This window comes from Chanodichthys erythropterus, chromosome 20 (genome assembly GCF_024489055.1).
Source record: "Chanodichthys erythropterus isolate Z2021 chromosome 20, ASM2448905v1, whole genome shotgun sequence".
NCBI lineage: Eukaryota > Metazoa > Chordata > Actinopteri > Cypriniformes > Xenocyprididae > Chanodichthys > Chanodichthys erythropterus.
In genome coordinates this window covers 7868730-7884140 of record NC_090240.1, presented here as the reverse complement: position 1 = coordinate 7884140, position 15411 = coordinate 7868730, and the positions used below count along the sequence as shown (strand labels likewise).

Sequence of the window (15411 nt, the reverse complement as noted above, 5' to 3'; positions counted from 1 at the left end):
AAGAAATGCATATACACACAGGGATGATACCAGGACCAGAACAAAAGGATCGTAAATGTTAATTTTCCTTAATTTTCCATCTTCTTCATAATTCTAGTGACTGCTCTGAAATTGAGACCATTTTACCAATCGCACCTGAGACATTTAAAATGATACCAAACATGAAAAGGGAAAAACAAATACACAAGTTACATTATACGTGTTGAATAACTTTCAGTCAGGGGGAAGGAGAGTTTGTGTGTGTGTGTGTGTGTGTGTGTGTGTGTGTGTGTGTGTGTGCGTGTGTGTGTGTGTGTGTGTGTGTGCGTGTGTGTGTGTGTTTGTTTTACGGCTTATAAGGACAGATTTCAAGACATTTCACAGAGCTATGAGGACCCTCCTGTTTAGGAGGACAGTTGGCTGTCCTCATAAAAATAACCCATATAAAACCTTTTCTAAGCATGTTTTAATACCTAAAAAGTGGTTTTCTCAAAAGTCTTTGTATACCAAAAACCTGACATATGTTGTATATTTGTGTGTCCGCCACTGCCCCCTATCGGTTGTCGTGGTCCCTGCATGCAGCGACACACAAGCGCGGGAAATTATACACAACGCGGGACTTTATACACAACGCGCGAAATTAGACGCGAATTCAACACTGCGCATGCTCAGATTAGCATTACTCATTTTGATTGACTGGATGGGAGAGAGCTTCGACTATCAACAGGTGATTCAATTTCCCGGGAGTTCTGGAAGTGCACGTTCTGGAGAAAAGGTAAGAAATAAATTATAAAACGTTTTAATAGGTTCGAATGATAAGTATGGTTATGGTTATGGTTATGGTATTTAGCAGACGCTTTTTTTCCAAAGCGACATACAAATAACAACAATACAGAGTTAAACTTAGCAGTAAAACGGGCCATTCCACGAAATCAGGGGCTTTTCAACTCTGGCAAATTAAAAAATAAGTTTAATCGATTTGTTTTAAACATCCATGAAATGAAGACCGATTAAAAGTACAAGAAATTGTATTGTGCCATCTCAGGCTATGTATTTTTTTTTATTTTATGACTACAAAACCTCATGTTTTGATATTTTTGTCATGCCTGCGCAGGTGAAAACATACTATAGTAATCTATAGTGTTTTAGAATCATACTATAGTAAATTGTAGTAAATTGTACTGTATATATATATATATATTATAGTATTTACAATACTTTGTTAATGAATGCTACAGCATACAGTAGTATTAACAAAAGTGAACTGATAATCTGTTATGAATGCTGTAGTATACTTTAGTTTTTACTACAGTAAACTGTAGTGTATTGTAGTATAATATACCCTATAGTTGTAGAAGTTACTTAGTACAATATTGGGCAACGTAATTTGATTATATTACTATAGTTGTTAAATTACCACAGCAACTATAAACTTACCACAAGAAATTAATTCAAGTACTTTACCATAGTATGGTTCCAAAACACTATAGTATTTACTATAAATTACTAGAGTATGTTTTCACCTGGGTATTACAGACACATGCGTAACTATACAATAGTTTTAATTAGAAGTATGTTTATAGTTTTCACATATTTGAGCATATTAACAGGACTGACAACTGTAACAGAACTGACAAGACACATTCTTCAGTATACTCTGCACATATTTGTTTACATAATATTGTAAAGTTTTACTTTTTTAAATTGCACATTACATTTCTAAGAGATCTAAAGCCTGGTTTCACAGACAGGGCATCTTGAGACAAAACAATGACACTGATATATTTTATATTGATATATTTTAAGATATGTCAGTGCAAGTTACTTTCAGTTAAAACAGCTCAAACATGCATTTTAATCTGAGACTATCTTAAGACTTGTCTGTGAAACCGGAAGCTAATGTTTTAGGGTATTGAAATTAGACCCTTGTGTTCATCTGTCTGTGTATGTCCCCTCACAGAACTTAAAATATATTGATATACTGTTTACATGTTTGTTCTTAATTTCCTTAGCAAATTGTGTCATGCCACGGAGAACTACTCCCCTTCAGGATGCCATTAATCACATCCTTGAAGGAAGAGACAAGAATTCAATGTTAGAAATCAAATATATTAATCCAGTTAAAGGTGAGTGACTTTGACACACTGCAGGCTAGACTGATGGGTTACACTGCACTGGTTCTTGAATTGATATTATGACCAGTGGTTTTCAGTCTGACTATTAATTGTACAAATATCAATATAAATTAAAGTTGTTAATAGTATTTTAATAATATTTTAGTTAAAAGTGGGCCTGTCTGTTGCTGTATTCTACACTTGGACATGTATTCATTATTCTACATGTAGAATAGTGGATAGTCTGCTACCCCTGTGTCTAATAATGTTGTGTCCGCAGGTCGTGGTATCTTCACTTTAGCTGTTTTCAATCAAGGAGACTTCGTGGTGGAGTACAGAGGGGAGCTGATTGATGCAGCTGAAGCTGAACATAGACGTAAACTGTACCACAATGCATGTTCGATCTTCATGTTTGACTTCATATGGAAGCGGAAGACATGGTGGTAGGTTCAGAATGACTAATATGTTTAGATTTCTATAGTGAAAAGTCAGGATTTCTGAAGTAAAACTCATGTTCTTAAACTTATCAACTATGCATCGAACAAATTTACTTGCATTGGATGTTGGCATTAGTGTAGTTGCTTACAAATGAATGTACAATCTGTTTAGTGCATGATGTTTGTAAATTTGCAGTATTGATGGAGCACTTGAAGATGGGTCATTTGGGCGACTGGTAAACGATGAGCACAAGGCACCGAATTGCAGAATGAAGTTGATCGAAGCAGAAGGGAAGCCACATCTCTGCCTTTTTGCACTGAAGGAAATTACGGCAGGAACTGAAATCACTTATGACTATGGTGGGAAAGAATGGCCCTGGCGTAAAGAGGTGAGTCATTTTGATTTTTTTCCTATGAATTAGTGTCACAGTTTAAAGCCTATGCTTCTAGACATCTTGATAACAATGAAATCATCTCTGTCTTAAAAGCTTCTGTGTGTTAAGCTGTGTCAGTTTCATGATGCCACAGAGAATACACAATACCTATCGCTTGTTAGTGCCAACAATTATAACCAAAAAACAGAAGTCACTTCTTGGTGGTATTAAATCTGGTTTTCAGTCAATCGTGTCAGGTTAATCTTGAACTTGCATGACTCTCTCAGGTGATGCCAGCAAGCTTACCTGTATGTTTTGTCCTGTATGTTTTGTAGATTCCCCCTACTGTTACAAGCACTGCTGCCCAAGAGTCTATTAAAGACCGTTTTCAAGACCAAACCATGTCATCCACAGTCTCTATTGAAGGTCAGTGACTGTTTGACTTATGTTTTACATTAGTTATGGTGGGCAAATAAACGTATTGTGTCTATAAAGGATGTGAACCAGTGATGGTGTGGTGGCTTCTAGAGTGATGCACAACCCCACCCTCCCTGGCCTTCCTCATATTCTTTTCTGTGTTATACAGGGACCAGAGAGAGACCAGAAGTCCAGTCCTGCAATATAACATCAGGCAGTTCTGCTTGTGAGGTGAGGTTGAATACGGCTGTCTGTTTTACAACAATGGCACTTTAGTCAGTTCAACTGTACAATAACACAATTGTGCAGGTGATGTCCAAGTTCACATGTGCATTTTTCTGTTTAACTTGTTTAGACACAGCTCAGTGGTGCAAGCATCCCCTCTGGCCAACACTCCGTTGCAGAGCTTGGTGACCACGCCCATGACGTGGAACCCAATGTTTCCTCTACAGACTTATTCAGAGGTGAGTCCCTGCTTGAATAAGCAATGCCTGGTAAATACTGGGGTCTTGCAAAGCATTGTGCCTTCATGCCCTGTGTTCTCTTCAACAGACACTGAGTCGAGAGCAGAGTGTCAGTCATCCAGTCCCGCACCAGACAGCCCTGAGCATGAGTTTAGTTTGAATTCAGCTGTTTATCATGGCATGTATGAATGAGGGTGTCCGTCTTAGGTGAAATGAACACTATATCAGCTGATGCCTGTTCATCTTTGTATATTGCTGTTCTTTTTTTTTTTTTTTAGGTGCATTGTGTCAGAGGTCAATGTGGCACTTCTCCAATCCCCTCTTTCGCAGAAGAAGTTGGTGTCCAGCAGCAGGAGGCGTCACCCCCTGTGTTCTCAACAGACCTTACCAGTGGTCAGTTAAAGTTTTGAGTAAACTTCTGGCAATGCATGGCATCCCTGAGGGTTTGCAGCATGAAAAACGTGGCAATATCAGGCCATTTATAGATGATTATTTTGTGTCTTGATGGATATTTTGAGTAGAATTTTTGTCTGTCAGGGATGTGAGTTGAGTATGTTATGCCTATATGTGGTTATATGACTTGAGGAAATCCAAGCACTGAATCTCCCTGTGTTCCCTTGTACAGAGACCGAATTGAGATCAGCGTGTCAATCATCTGGAGCCACACCAAACGACTCTGCTTGTGAGGTGAGTTTGAATTTACCTTAGTTTTGAAATTGACCAATGTTAGAAGTACTGTGATGTTCCATGGAACACAATTTCCAGTGTTTTAGTAAACGTCTTGCAGCTGTGGTGGAAATGTGCTCTATTCAGTATGGATGGTCTTTTCTAACCACGGTGTCCCCCCAACACTGGTGTTTTTCTGAGTGTGCCACACACTGGGACTTCAACAGTGGAAGACTCAGGGTTTGAGCATGGGTGTCATTACAGGTCCGAGGGACAGTGTCCTTGCATACCTTGAGTCTGTCTGTGTCACTCACACACGTGCACAGATGTTCAATTTGTACTTTTTTACCTGTACTTTAAACTAAATTAATTAATTTTCTTACAATTGTTTTTACATTTCTTGCTTTACTTAAATAGATAGTCCAGGGTTAATAAACCCTTCCCTTGCTGTTAGGGGTGGCAGTGCTGTGAATAGGAAGAAGAATAATAATTGTTACAGCATTGGCCGAAGTTGTAGGCTAAAGCTATCTGAATGGGACAGGGAAACGACACTAAAATGGAGTTTCCTTCACCTATCGGTTTGCAGAAGAGAACTTGGATATTACCTATATGTTTATTGTAAAGTTGTACTAAGAGTTTAAAGCCACCATGTTCTAAATTTTTTGCAACTATGTAGGATGACAAAAGAAAAATTTAAATTATTTAAATACCAACACACACACACAAAAACATACTATTCTAACTATGGGGTAAATAATGACCAGAAAACATTTCATTAAAATAATAAAAAAGGTAAACAGTAAAAAACTGTATAGATATGCTATTGTCCAAGTAAAGGAGCTTATACCATAAACCACTGCAAATTTAATTTTCTAATGCTGTCAAAATAATAATTCACATAGCTCCTTTTTGAATTGATGATAAAGACTGACTTAACTTTTGCATTGAGCTAATTCAAATTCCAATGTGGAGAAAAAAAAAATCATTCCTTTCTACCCCTGCTGTCATTTTACTGGAACAAAACTTCTCTACAGGTCCGGAGGAACTACATGATGTTTGAAGCACACCATTGCTATAAAAATGAAAATGCCAACGGGAATCTCTACCGATCAAAGGCTTCACGTAACACTAAAAGCTAAATGTCAGGGTAAATCAACCTATAGACCTGTTGTTTTGAGGTTACCGAATGCTGTCAATGGGAAGAACAAGAACATTTTTTCCAACACAGACTAAAAGCAAAACAGCAGGTAACACAATCTGATAGGGGAGGGGAAACTCCATTTTAGTGTCGTTTCCCTGTCCCATTCAGATAGCTTTAGCCTACAACTTCAGCCAATGCTGTACCAATTATTATTATTCTTCTTCCTAGCCACAGCACTGCCACCCCTAACAGCAAGGGAAGGGTTTATTAACCCTGGACTATCTATTTAAGTAAAGCAAGAAATGTAAAAACAGTTGTAAGAAAATTAATTTAGTTTAAAGTACAGGTAAAAAAGTACAAATTGAACATCTGTGCACGTGTGTGAGTGACACAGACAGACTCAAGGTATGCAAGGACACTGTCCCTCGGACCTGTAATGACACCCATGCTCAAACCCTGAGTCTTCCACTGTTGAAGTCCCAGTGTGTGGCACACTCAGAAAAACACCAGTGTTGGGGGGACACCGTGGTTAGAAAAGACCATCCATACTGAATAGAGCACATTTCCACCACAGATGCATGATGTTTACTGTATCTGTTCAACTTTTTATAAACAGCAAAATAGTGCAAGCATCCCCTCTGGCCAACACTCCGTTGCAGAGCTTGGTGACCACGCCCATGACGTGGAACCCAATGTTTCCTCTACAGACTTATTCAGAGGTGAGTCCCTGCTTGAATAAGCAATGCCTGGTAAATACTGGGGTCTTGCAAAGCATTGTGCCTTCATGCCCTGTGTTCTCTTCAACAGACACTGAGTCGAGAGCAGAGTGTCAGTCATCCAGTCCCGCACCAGACAGCCCTGAGCATGAGGTTAGTTTGAATTCAGCTGTTTATCATGGCATGTATGAATGAGGGTGTCCGTCTTAGGTGAAATGAACACTATATCAGCTGATGCCTGTTCATCTTTGTATATTGCTGTTCTTTTTTTTTTTTAGGTGCATTGTGTCAGAGGTCAATGTGGCACTTCTCCAATCCCCTCTTTCGCAGAAGAAGTTGGTGTCCAGCAGCAGGAGGCGTCACCCCCTGTGTTCTCAACAGACCTTACCAGTGGTCAGTTAAAGTTTTGAGTAAACTTCTGGCAATGCATGGCATCCCTGAGGGTTTGCAGCATGAAAAACGTGGCAATATCAGGCCATTTATAGATGATTATTTTGTGTCTTGATGGATATTTTGAGTAGAATTTTTGTCTGTCAGGGATGTGAGTTGAGTATGTTATGCCTATATGTGGTTATATGACTTGAGGAAATCCAAGCACTGAATCTCCCTGTGTTCCCTTGTACAGAGACCGAATTGAGATCAGCGTGTCAATCATCTGGAGCCACACCAAACGACTCTGCTTGTGAGGTGAGTTTGAATTTACCTTAGTTTTGAAATTGACCAATGTTAGAAGTACTGTGATGTTCCATGGAACACAATTTCCAGTGTTTTAGTAAACGTCTTGCAGCTGTGGTGGAAATGTGCTCTATTCAGTATGGATGGTCTTTTCTAACCACGGTGTCCCCCAACACTGGTGTTTTTCTGAGTGTGCCACACACTGGGACTTCAACAGTGGAAGACTCAGGGTTTGAGCATGGGTGTCATTACAGGTCCGAGGGACAGTGTCCTTGCATACCTTGAGTCTGTCTGTGTCACTCACACACGTGCACAGATCTTTACTTTTTTTTTTTTTCACAAAATTACTTTAGTTTCTTAGAATTGTTTTTACTTTTATTTACTTAAATAGACTAGGGTAATCAACCTATTTCCTTGCAGTTAGAGGTTATGTAGTGCTGTGGCTAGGAAGAAGAGAATAATTCCTTTCCCCTATCAGCTAGTTACCCGCTGTTTCACTAGTGGTCTGTATTGTAGAAAATTGTCTCATTCTTCTACCTACAGCACTCGCTGTCTTCAAACAACAGGGCTATAGGTTGATTTACCCTGGGCCTGGAATGTAACTTTTAGTGTTAAGCAAAGCCTTTGTTTGTTAGAGATCCCTGTTACAGATAATCGAAGTTAAGCAGGGTAAATCTAAATTTGGCTTTGGACACAGGTTCAGAAACTAGATGTGTTGTTTTTTAAATGCCAGATGAAGGTTTTCTTCATTATTTAGAGGAATTGTCTGCTTTGCCATCATCATAAGAGTTCCAAGTAGAAGCATATCTCTCTCTTGTGTGTGATGAGTGATGCCCCAACAGTTAGCCAACAGTTAGCCAAGCTTAACATAAGTCACAGGAATTGAATAGATATGCTTTGCTATTATATCTCTCTAGTAACTTTTCCCCCTTTTCATCTCTTCTGAAGGATTTGTAGAAATGGTTGTGTGAAAATAAAATAGCCAAATGTTGTTTTTTTTGTTGTTTTTTTTAATTCATGATATAATTTGTGTATGTAAATGTGTTTTTTATTTCATGTTTTAAATGTTTTTTTGTTTTGTTTGTTTTTTTCTACAGTGTACAATCCATAAGCTGGTTTTTGAATCGGTGAGAATTGACAAATGCTGGATATGCCATTCACCTTTGACATCTATCAGATGGCACGGTGTAAGATGCAAACGTAAGTGTGTTATTCATCTTATTTTAATTAATGCATTTCTCAGTATACCATAAGTAGTTTAATTTCATGCCATGGGTCAGTTCCAGGCTCACACCTATAAAGCATAAAAACATGTTGCTTGAATGTTTTCAGTTCAAACCATTGCGGTGGAAAACACTGTAGTGGCAGATACTATGACATACCACAGAAGTGAGTTTGCAAGCTGAGGCCTATGGCAGAGAACAGAGAGCATACTGCAAACTAATCGTCTTTTTGCAAAATTGCTAAGCATTTTTGGAATCAAAAAAGGCCATTGATGTGAAGTGATCATTTTTATTTTGGGGGGGTCAGTGAGTTGGAGAAGCCGCATCACAAATCTATCACGCAGGGTTTCCCTATCCCTGGAGACATTCGCCTTTGGATGTTGAACAAGTCCTTAATTCATTTGCTATTAGCATTTATATTTTTAGACTATCTATATTGTCCTATTGCTCTTTGTTGATTAGACTTAGCCCTAAGTTAGGCTACAACCTTAAATTGCAAATGTTTCACTCTTTCGTTCTGTTCGCTGCAGCTTGGTTAAAAGAGTCTTTCATGGACTTTATTCATTTGCAGTGTTAACCCAATTGCACAATGAGCGAAACACCACTGTTTAAAATTCGTCTGTACAACAATTCAACAAACTCATTTGTGACGTTATCATATTCTTGGTTTGAACCGCTACTGGAACATAGGGCAATGTTTGTGCTGCTTCGTCAGCATTTCTAAAGATTAGCTTGGCTGAAAAGCATAATGTACAAACGTTTCATTATGTCTAAGTGAGAATCAACAAATACAAAATACCCTCAAGTCCGTGGTGCGCTCAGGTCATTGCTGAAGTCACTCTGTAATTGCGCAGATGCTCACAAACTTCGAAGATGATGTTAAACCCTTCGAGCAAACATTGCATCAAACTTGGAAATTTCTTAGAATGTCTATGTTCTTAAAGTATCTGTCCAATAAGCATTCTCTAGTGTTTTTTTTTTTTTTTCCTCTAACTTTATGCCTTCCAGTAAGTCACTGGGCCTATCTTTAGACGAGTTGATAATAGATCGAGTAGGCTTTTCGAGTTGACTTCGAATTTAGTTTGGCTAATTGTGATGATAATTTAATTTATGTAGGACAAACATTTCAACATTTCTATTCCACATTAGATCATTCTGCCAGAAGTCTTTGGGTCAAGGATGCATTCTGAAACATAGCCTATATGTCCTCACACCTTGCCTATTACACATAAAAAAATAAATAAAAAAAAATGTCTGTTTTTACAATAACAATGTTTTATAATCAGAATCTCAAACCTCTTGATTGTTAGGATGATGCCATATCATATTTGTAATTTTAAATCTGTTTGTATCTGGAAATCCCATCAATTTACAGCAGTCATTTTTAAAAAAAAATCTGCTTTTCATTCTAAACTCACTATGCTTTTGTTTTCAGTTAACTTTATGCTTATGTTTATTGGCGTTAGTGAATTTAATGTGTGGGATCACTACATACTTTTTTAACTTTGACTTTGAATGAGTAATGTAAATGCTCTGCCACTCCAGTGAATTTTACCTCATTGGTTGAATGCTATGTACATTTGTCTAAATGGAAAATGTTAGCCATCACTCAAACTGTGCATTTGTACTGAACCGTTGCATTTCTTGTTTTTGTATATTTCATAAGTGTGAAGCTGTTTGCATTTAATAAGAAGATTAGTATGTAATTGGTCAGCATGGGAAACTGATCAATTGTTGCCTAACACTGTGGTTTGCTTAATTTTGTCTGAAGAATGCTGTGGTGTGTGGCATAAAATCTGCCTCCAGAAATCCTCAGAAGACTGGGATATATCAGATGTAAGTGTACATTGAAGTATTATATGCTTAATATCAATATGATGGCTCTTAGCAGTTTGTTTTTGACATCCATCCTTCCCATGTGTATTTCTGTTATTTAAAGTATGCTGTATTTAATTAATGTAATTAATTAATTTGATGTACTTTACAGGATGATGTCTCATCTGATGACGAGTACATCCCAGAGTCTGTATCAGATCCAGAAAGCTCAGGGACAGAGTTGAGTATTGAGTTGCCTACACCACCCAAAAAGTCCCATACCACTAATATGCCTGATTTAGGCATTACTGTTGCTGAACAAGAACAGACCATAGATATACATGACAACAGTAAGAATATCCTGATGGATCTAGAAACTACTGGTGATCTCCAAAGTGACCCAGAACCAGAAAGCTCAGAGTCATACCAGCAGAAAACAAAAGTTGCGAGTAACGAAAAGGGTACTGTGGATATTCTTGGCCAAAGTAAATCCCCAACCAAATCAGCAAAATTCCTTAAAAGCCAAGTCAATTATTGTTTTGTATGTGGAAAACCTCAAACAAAATTTGCACGTCATCTCGAGAGGCATGTAAATGAAAATGCTGAAATTGCTCAGGCACTCCAGTTCCCCAAATCATCAAAGGACAGAAAGGTTCTTCTTGAGAAATTCCGAAACCTTGGCAACTTCAAGCACAACTCAGTTGTTAAAACCACAGGATCAGGCTGTCTTAAAGTGAAAAGGAGTTCCAAACAGAGCAGCATCCCTGAGACGTATGATTACTGCTTGTACTGTAAGGGTATGTTATCCAGAAAAGAACTTTCTCGACATATGAAAAGATGTGCTCTAAGACCAGAGAATAATGTTGAAGAGGGACCTGAGTTGAGAGACAGAGTCTTTGGTATAGCATCTGCTCAATCCACAATGTCCCAGCCAATTTCAAGTGAACTTTGGTCAGTGCTGGGCAAAATGCACAAGGATGACGTGTCCACTGCAATAAGAAATGACCATTATCTCATGCAGTTTGCCCAGTCCCTCTTTAATAAGCATGGGAGTGACAGATCTAAGCATGAGTATATAAGACAGAAAGTAAGGGAACTTGGGAGATTACTTGTGACTTTGCGCCACACAACAAGAATCCATAACATGGAAGAGGCAATAAAACCAGGCAACTTCTTTATTCTTACTAGTGCTGTCAAGAGAGTTTCGGGTTTTGATAATGAAAACAACACGTTCAAAGCCCCAAGTTTGGCCCTGAAAATTGGGCATTCTCTCAGAAAGATAAGTGACCTCATCATGTGTCGTGCTCTCATGGAAGAGGACCAAGAGGTGATCGATTCCATCAGGAGGTTTCATACACTTCATGAAACAAAGTGGTCTGAATTAGTTTCCCATTCTGCCTTATCAAACCTGAGTGAGGCAAAATACAACAAGAGCACCAGGCTTCCACTGGCCAAAGACGTTCAGAAGCTACAGTTATATCTTGGTCAGCAAGTGGAATTGACTAAGGAGAAACTAGCCGATAACCCAACAGCAGGCACTTATGCAGCACTAGCAAAGGTGACCCTCTGCCAAGTCATTTTGTTTAATAGGAGGAGGGAAGGTGAAGTGGCACGGATGACTGTAAAAAATTTTGAAGATCGTGACATGTCCCAACTAAACGATGACATAAGCACTGGGCTTACAGAAGTTGAGAAGAGACTTTGCAAACAATTCGCCAGAGTGGAACTGAAGGGGAAAAAAGGACGAAAGGTTGCTGTGATCCTGACTCCTGATATGACTGCTAACCTGTCACTCCTCATTAGTAAGAGGAAAGAGTGTGGAGTAACTGAAAACAACAATTACCTCTTCGCTATTCCTTGTAGTGATGGTCACTACAGAGGGCAGTTTGGTCAATTTGCAGATGCTTGTGGAGCCGAAGATCCTCAAAACCTCAGATCAACTAACCTTCGCAAACAGATCGCCACAATAAGCCAAGTCATGAACTTGAAAGATAATGAACTGGACCAGCTAGCCGATTTTCTCGGCCATGACATTAGGGTGCATAGGGAGTACTATCGACTGCCCCAATCAACAATTCAGCTGGCTAAGATCTCAAAGCTGCTTATGGCTATGGAGAAGGGAAGTGTGAAGGATATTCAGGGAAAATCTCTGGATGAAATTGGTGGTATGCATCATTTACATGTTGTTAAATCTACTTGGTGTATGTGTATATGGTTGGTGTAATAACAAATGTGATAACATTTTTGCAATGTCATTTAATAGATGACACAGACGATATTGATACCGGATCACAGCAACTCCCTAATGTTTCCACATTGCAAGGTACTGTTGAAATTGGCTACTGAAATTGTTGTATTCTGTGTTGTGGATTTTGCAATTGTATTGGTGAAATCTTTAAAATAGGCTTTTTTTATACATTTAGATAACAGCCTACTGTTATTTCAAACATGTATGAACTTTTTATTGCATTGTTTTTTGTTGTTGTTGTTGTTTTGTTTTTAGACAATGAAGAAATGTTGGCTTCTGTGACTTTAGGATCGCCTCACCTCTCCGAGACTGCAGCTGAAGGTATAATCTCAATAATGGACCCAAAGTTTGTCCAACATATCTCATGCAATGAGCTGGGATCTGTGGGTTCATTACAGTATATTAAAATGTTTTAGTCAGGAATTTTCCAGTAGTACGATAGTAAGAAACTTTGTTAGAAGCTTAACTTTTTATCATCTCTCTTCAATGTGACTAGGGATGGAACGGTATGAAAATTTCATATCACGATTATCAATATCATGGTTTTGTTAAAATGAGATGAAAATGTTCAAAAAGAACAGAGGCACACACTGAAAAGATTTCAACAAGTTTTATATTTCAAAATCAACAAACAACAAATAAATCAAGCAGCTCTATGCAGTGCCGCGTTAAGCCTTCGCGGGGCCCTGGGCTAACGAACGCAAAGGCCCCCCTCCCCCTCGACATCCATAATCGCGCGTCTTATGCGGATGAAGATTTTAATATGAATAAGATATCAATTTAAAACATGCAGACAAAAATGGTAAAAACATTTCTAGGATGGATTGACAACAACAATAGGCTCATATGCGCTCCTGCATCATTAGACTTTGCCTTGCTGATCTAAAAATGTAAAAAATAAAATTTAAATTTAAAAAAGGCTTTTTAACAAGTCCAAGTTTAAATTCGACCGATTCGACTCTGGCTTTGGAATTTCAGACTGGTCATATCATCATTTCAGATGTGATGTGTCTGAAGATTATTCTAGTTAATTATTCTGTCAGACTTTTTTTAATGCACGTTTTATACCTAATAAATGTACTATTAGTTTCTTCTCTAAATGTTTCCATCACGTGTTATGTGCATTTTATTTCGTTAAAAAAATGTATCCACCCCAACGAGTGTACGAGTTACATTTATTCACTTGTGCAGTATCTTAAAATGTGCATATGTGGCCGTTTTTTTTCATAAAACCAATATGACTCGTTCAAAATTCTGTACTAACATTACCGCATGCATAAGTTTCAGAAACCCACCTTAAAAATGACGGTCAAATGCAATAGATCATCATTAAGACATTGTATGGACCCTTTCTTTGTCCATTTATTCAGCTCCTTAATGATTTTAGTAGTAACAACATAGATAAGCTTTAGCAAGTTAATGACAACATTATTTCTATTATGCTTCATTTTTATGAACATGCACACGGCTTCGGTCTCGTGCACAGACGCTTGTGCAAAAAGTATTTGGCTGCGGAAAGATGCGTTCGGCGTGTGCACTGCGCACTATCTAGTGGACTTTTGTTTTCAAGCACTCAATTCACTTTCGCATGGGCTGTTGTACAGTACACACACGGTCCGTGCCATCACAAAAATTGTTCTGCACGCGGACGGGGAGCGTGGACGCCTGCGAACCCTCCTGATGACGAAAATTACGCGATGCGAACGCCCGAAGTATACCTTGGTGTTAAGCCTGTAATAGCGGGCCACCAATCCACCCAGGCCCATATGCACGTGCATACCCAGACGCTACGCACACTGTCCTGGTTGTATTCTTGCGGTATTCCTGCGTGCGTGTCCGCTGCGCCTGTGACTCTTGATTCGGGTGTGACAACGATGCGTTTTAAAACGCAAAAGAGGATTGTCTCGCGGGCCCCCCAAGTGTTCGGGGCCCTGGGCTGCAGCCCATGTTGCCCATTAGGATAACGCGGCCCTGGCTCTATGCACTTTTCTTTTTTTGTTTTTAAGCAAGATTCTATTCAGTGGCATTTCCTTCCTTGGCAATAATGCATTATAACAGCGCACATCCACGTATCACAACGGACACGCTCTCTCATTTCATTAATCCCACTTGTGTCTCTGTTTTTGATTGTATTGAAAATGATATCAGACGTTACTATTAATACTACTATAATTATTACTATAACTTGTTGTGATCATCTTGTCTGGACAATTTTGTACACTGTACAAAATGGATTTATAAGCAGGTTAGATTTAAAACATTAATCTCAATTCAATATGTACCAGTAATTATTTATGTGGTAAAGAAAATCTGTAATTAGTGCACAATGAATACACATTATTATCCTTTAAATGTCACCCTAGTCTTGTCTGAACTTGTTAGTTCGTCTTTGACTCAAAGCCACTTTCTGCAAGCTTTTCTTTGTGGAAGATTCACGTTACTATTTCCCAGATGTAGTTTTAGTATTGAGGTCAAAGTCCACTTGCCTTGTGTTTGCAGATTTGAAATGTTTTGCCCCTATAGCAGCGACTTTCTTCGTGCATGTTCTGCAGACAGGGTGATTATACTCTATTAAGTTTCCCTCAGGACTTTTGTAAAAGCCAAAATATGACCACACCTCAGATTTGGTCCTTTTAGAGGGCTGAAATCTCCTGACGCTGTCACTGCCTTCTGCCATTTCTTCTCATTAAAAAAACAATGTTGCGTGTTGCATCTGCATCGGACTAATGCTGGCTGAATAGGATTTACTGCAAGTTTTCAAAATCGTGATAATCAAACACGGTTTTAATGATAATTACATTTTAAACGATACTACTAACCTTCAGTACCTTTTACCGTGGTTTATCGTGAAACCGGTAATCGTTCCATCCCTAATTGTGACGCATATGCTTTGTGGCTATTATTTTGATGTGTTCAGTAGTTTGCATGATCATTTTAAAACAACAGGGATGACTTGGCCTGTGTAAAATCTACATCATTTCCTAGTAAAATTATCACTCAAGGTATTGTTGCACATATTCACGCTCTCCTGACTTCATCCTGTTCAACAGCTTTGCCATGAGTATAGTTATTATAATAGAATTGGCTGTCTGCAGTTTTACATGTATCCCCTCCATGCCCATGGTGTTTGATTGGTAGACAG

At 38.6% G+C, this 15411-nt stretch overlaps 2 protein-coding genes across 3 annotated transcripts in view; both read left to right on the top strand.

The window, feature by feature from the left end:
* Nucleotides 1-1936: 1936 nt before the first annotated feature.
* On the top strand, nucleotides 1937-11100 carry LOC137008750 (uncharacterized). Its single transcript, XM_067370470.1, has 17 exons — nucleotides 1937-2105; nucleotides 2374-2536; nucleotides 2727-2919; nucleotides 3240-3330; nucleotides 3491-3552; nucleotides 3677-3785; nucleotides 3874-3934; nucleotides 4064-4178; nucleotides 4371-4472; nucleotides 6209-6311; nucleotides 6400-6461; nucleotides 6587-6701; nucleotides 6934-6995; nucleotides 8081-8183; nucleotides 9978-10042; nucleotides 10194-10972; nucleotides 11043-11100. The coding sequence occupies exons 1-17, from the start codon at nucleotides 2003-2005 to the stop codon at nucleotides 11098-11100; spliced, it is 2346 nt and encodes a 781-aa protein (XP_067226571.1). The 5' UTR covers nucleotides 1937-2002.
* Nucleotides 11101-15411, top strand: part of LOC137009710 (uncharacterized) — a 5192-nt gene continuing 881 nt past the window's right edge. Inside the window, exons 1-2 of one of the 2 annotated variants that reach the window (XR_010892945.1) lie at nucleotides 11101-12344; nucleotides 12525-12618. Coding sequence is in view for 1 of the 2 variants with exons in the window: in XM_067372157.1 (XP_067228258.1) it covers nucleotides 12233-12344; nucleotides 12525-12590 (178 nt within the window). In the remaining variant the exon portion in view is untranslated. Of the gene's footprint in view, nucleotides 12345-12524; nucleotides 12619-15411 lie in introns of those variants that run through there. The other variant, XM_067372157.1, reaches the window with a different exon arrangement.

Excerpts from the sequence above, each read along its gene's own strand:
- LOC137008750 (XM_067370470.1), top strand. The coding sequence starts at position 2,003 with ATGCCACGGAGAACTACTCCCCTTCAGGATGCCATTAATCACATCCTT. Across the intron at positions 2,920-3,239 it reads AATGGCCCTGGCGTAAAGAG|ATTCCCCCTACTGTTACAAG; the intron begins GTGAGTCATTTT and ends TATGTTTTGTAG. Across the intron at positions 3,935-4,063 it reads CCAGACAGCCCTGAGCATGA|GTGCATTGTGTCAGAGGTCA; the intron begins GTTTAGTTTGAA and ends TTTTTTTTTTAG.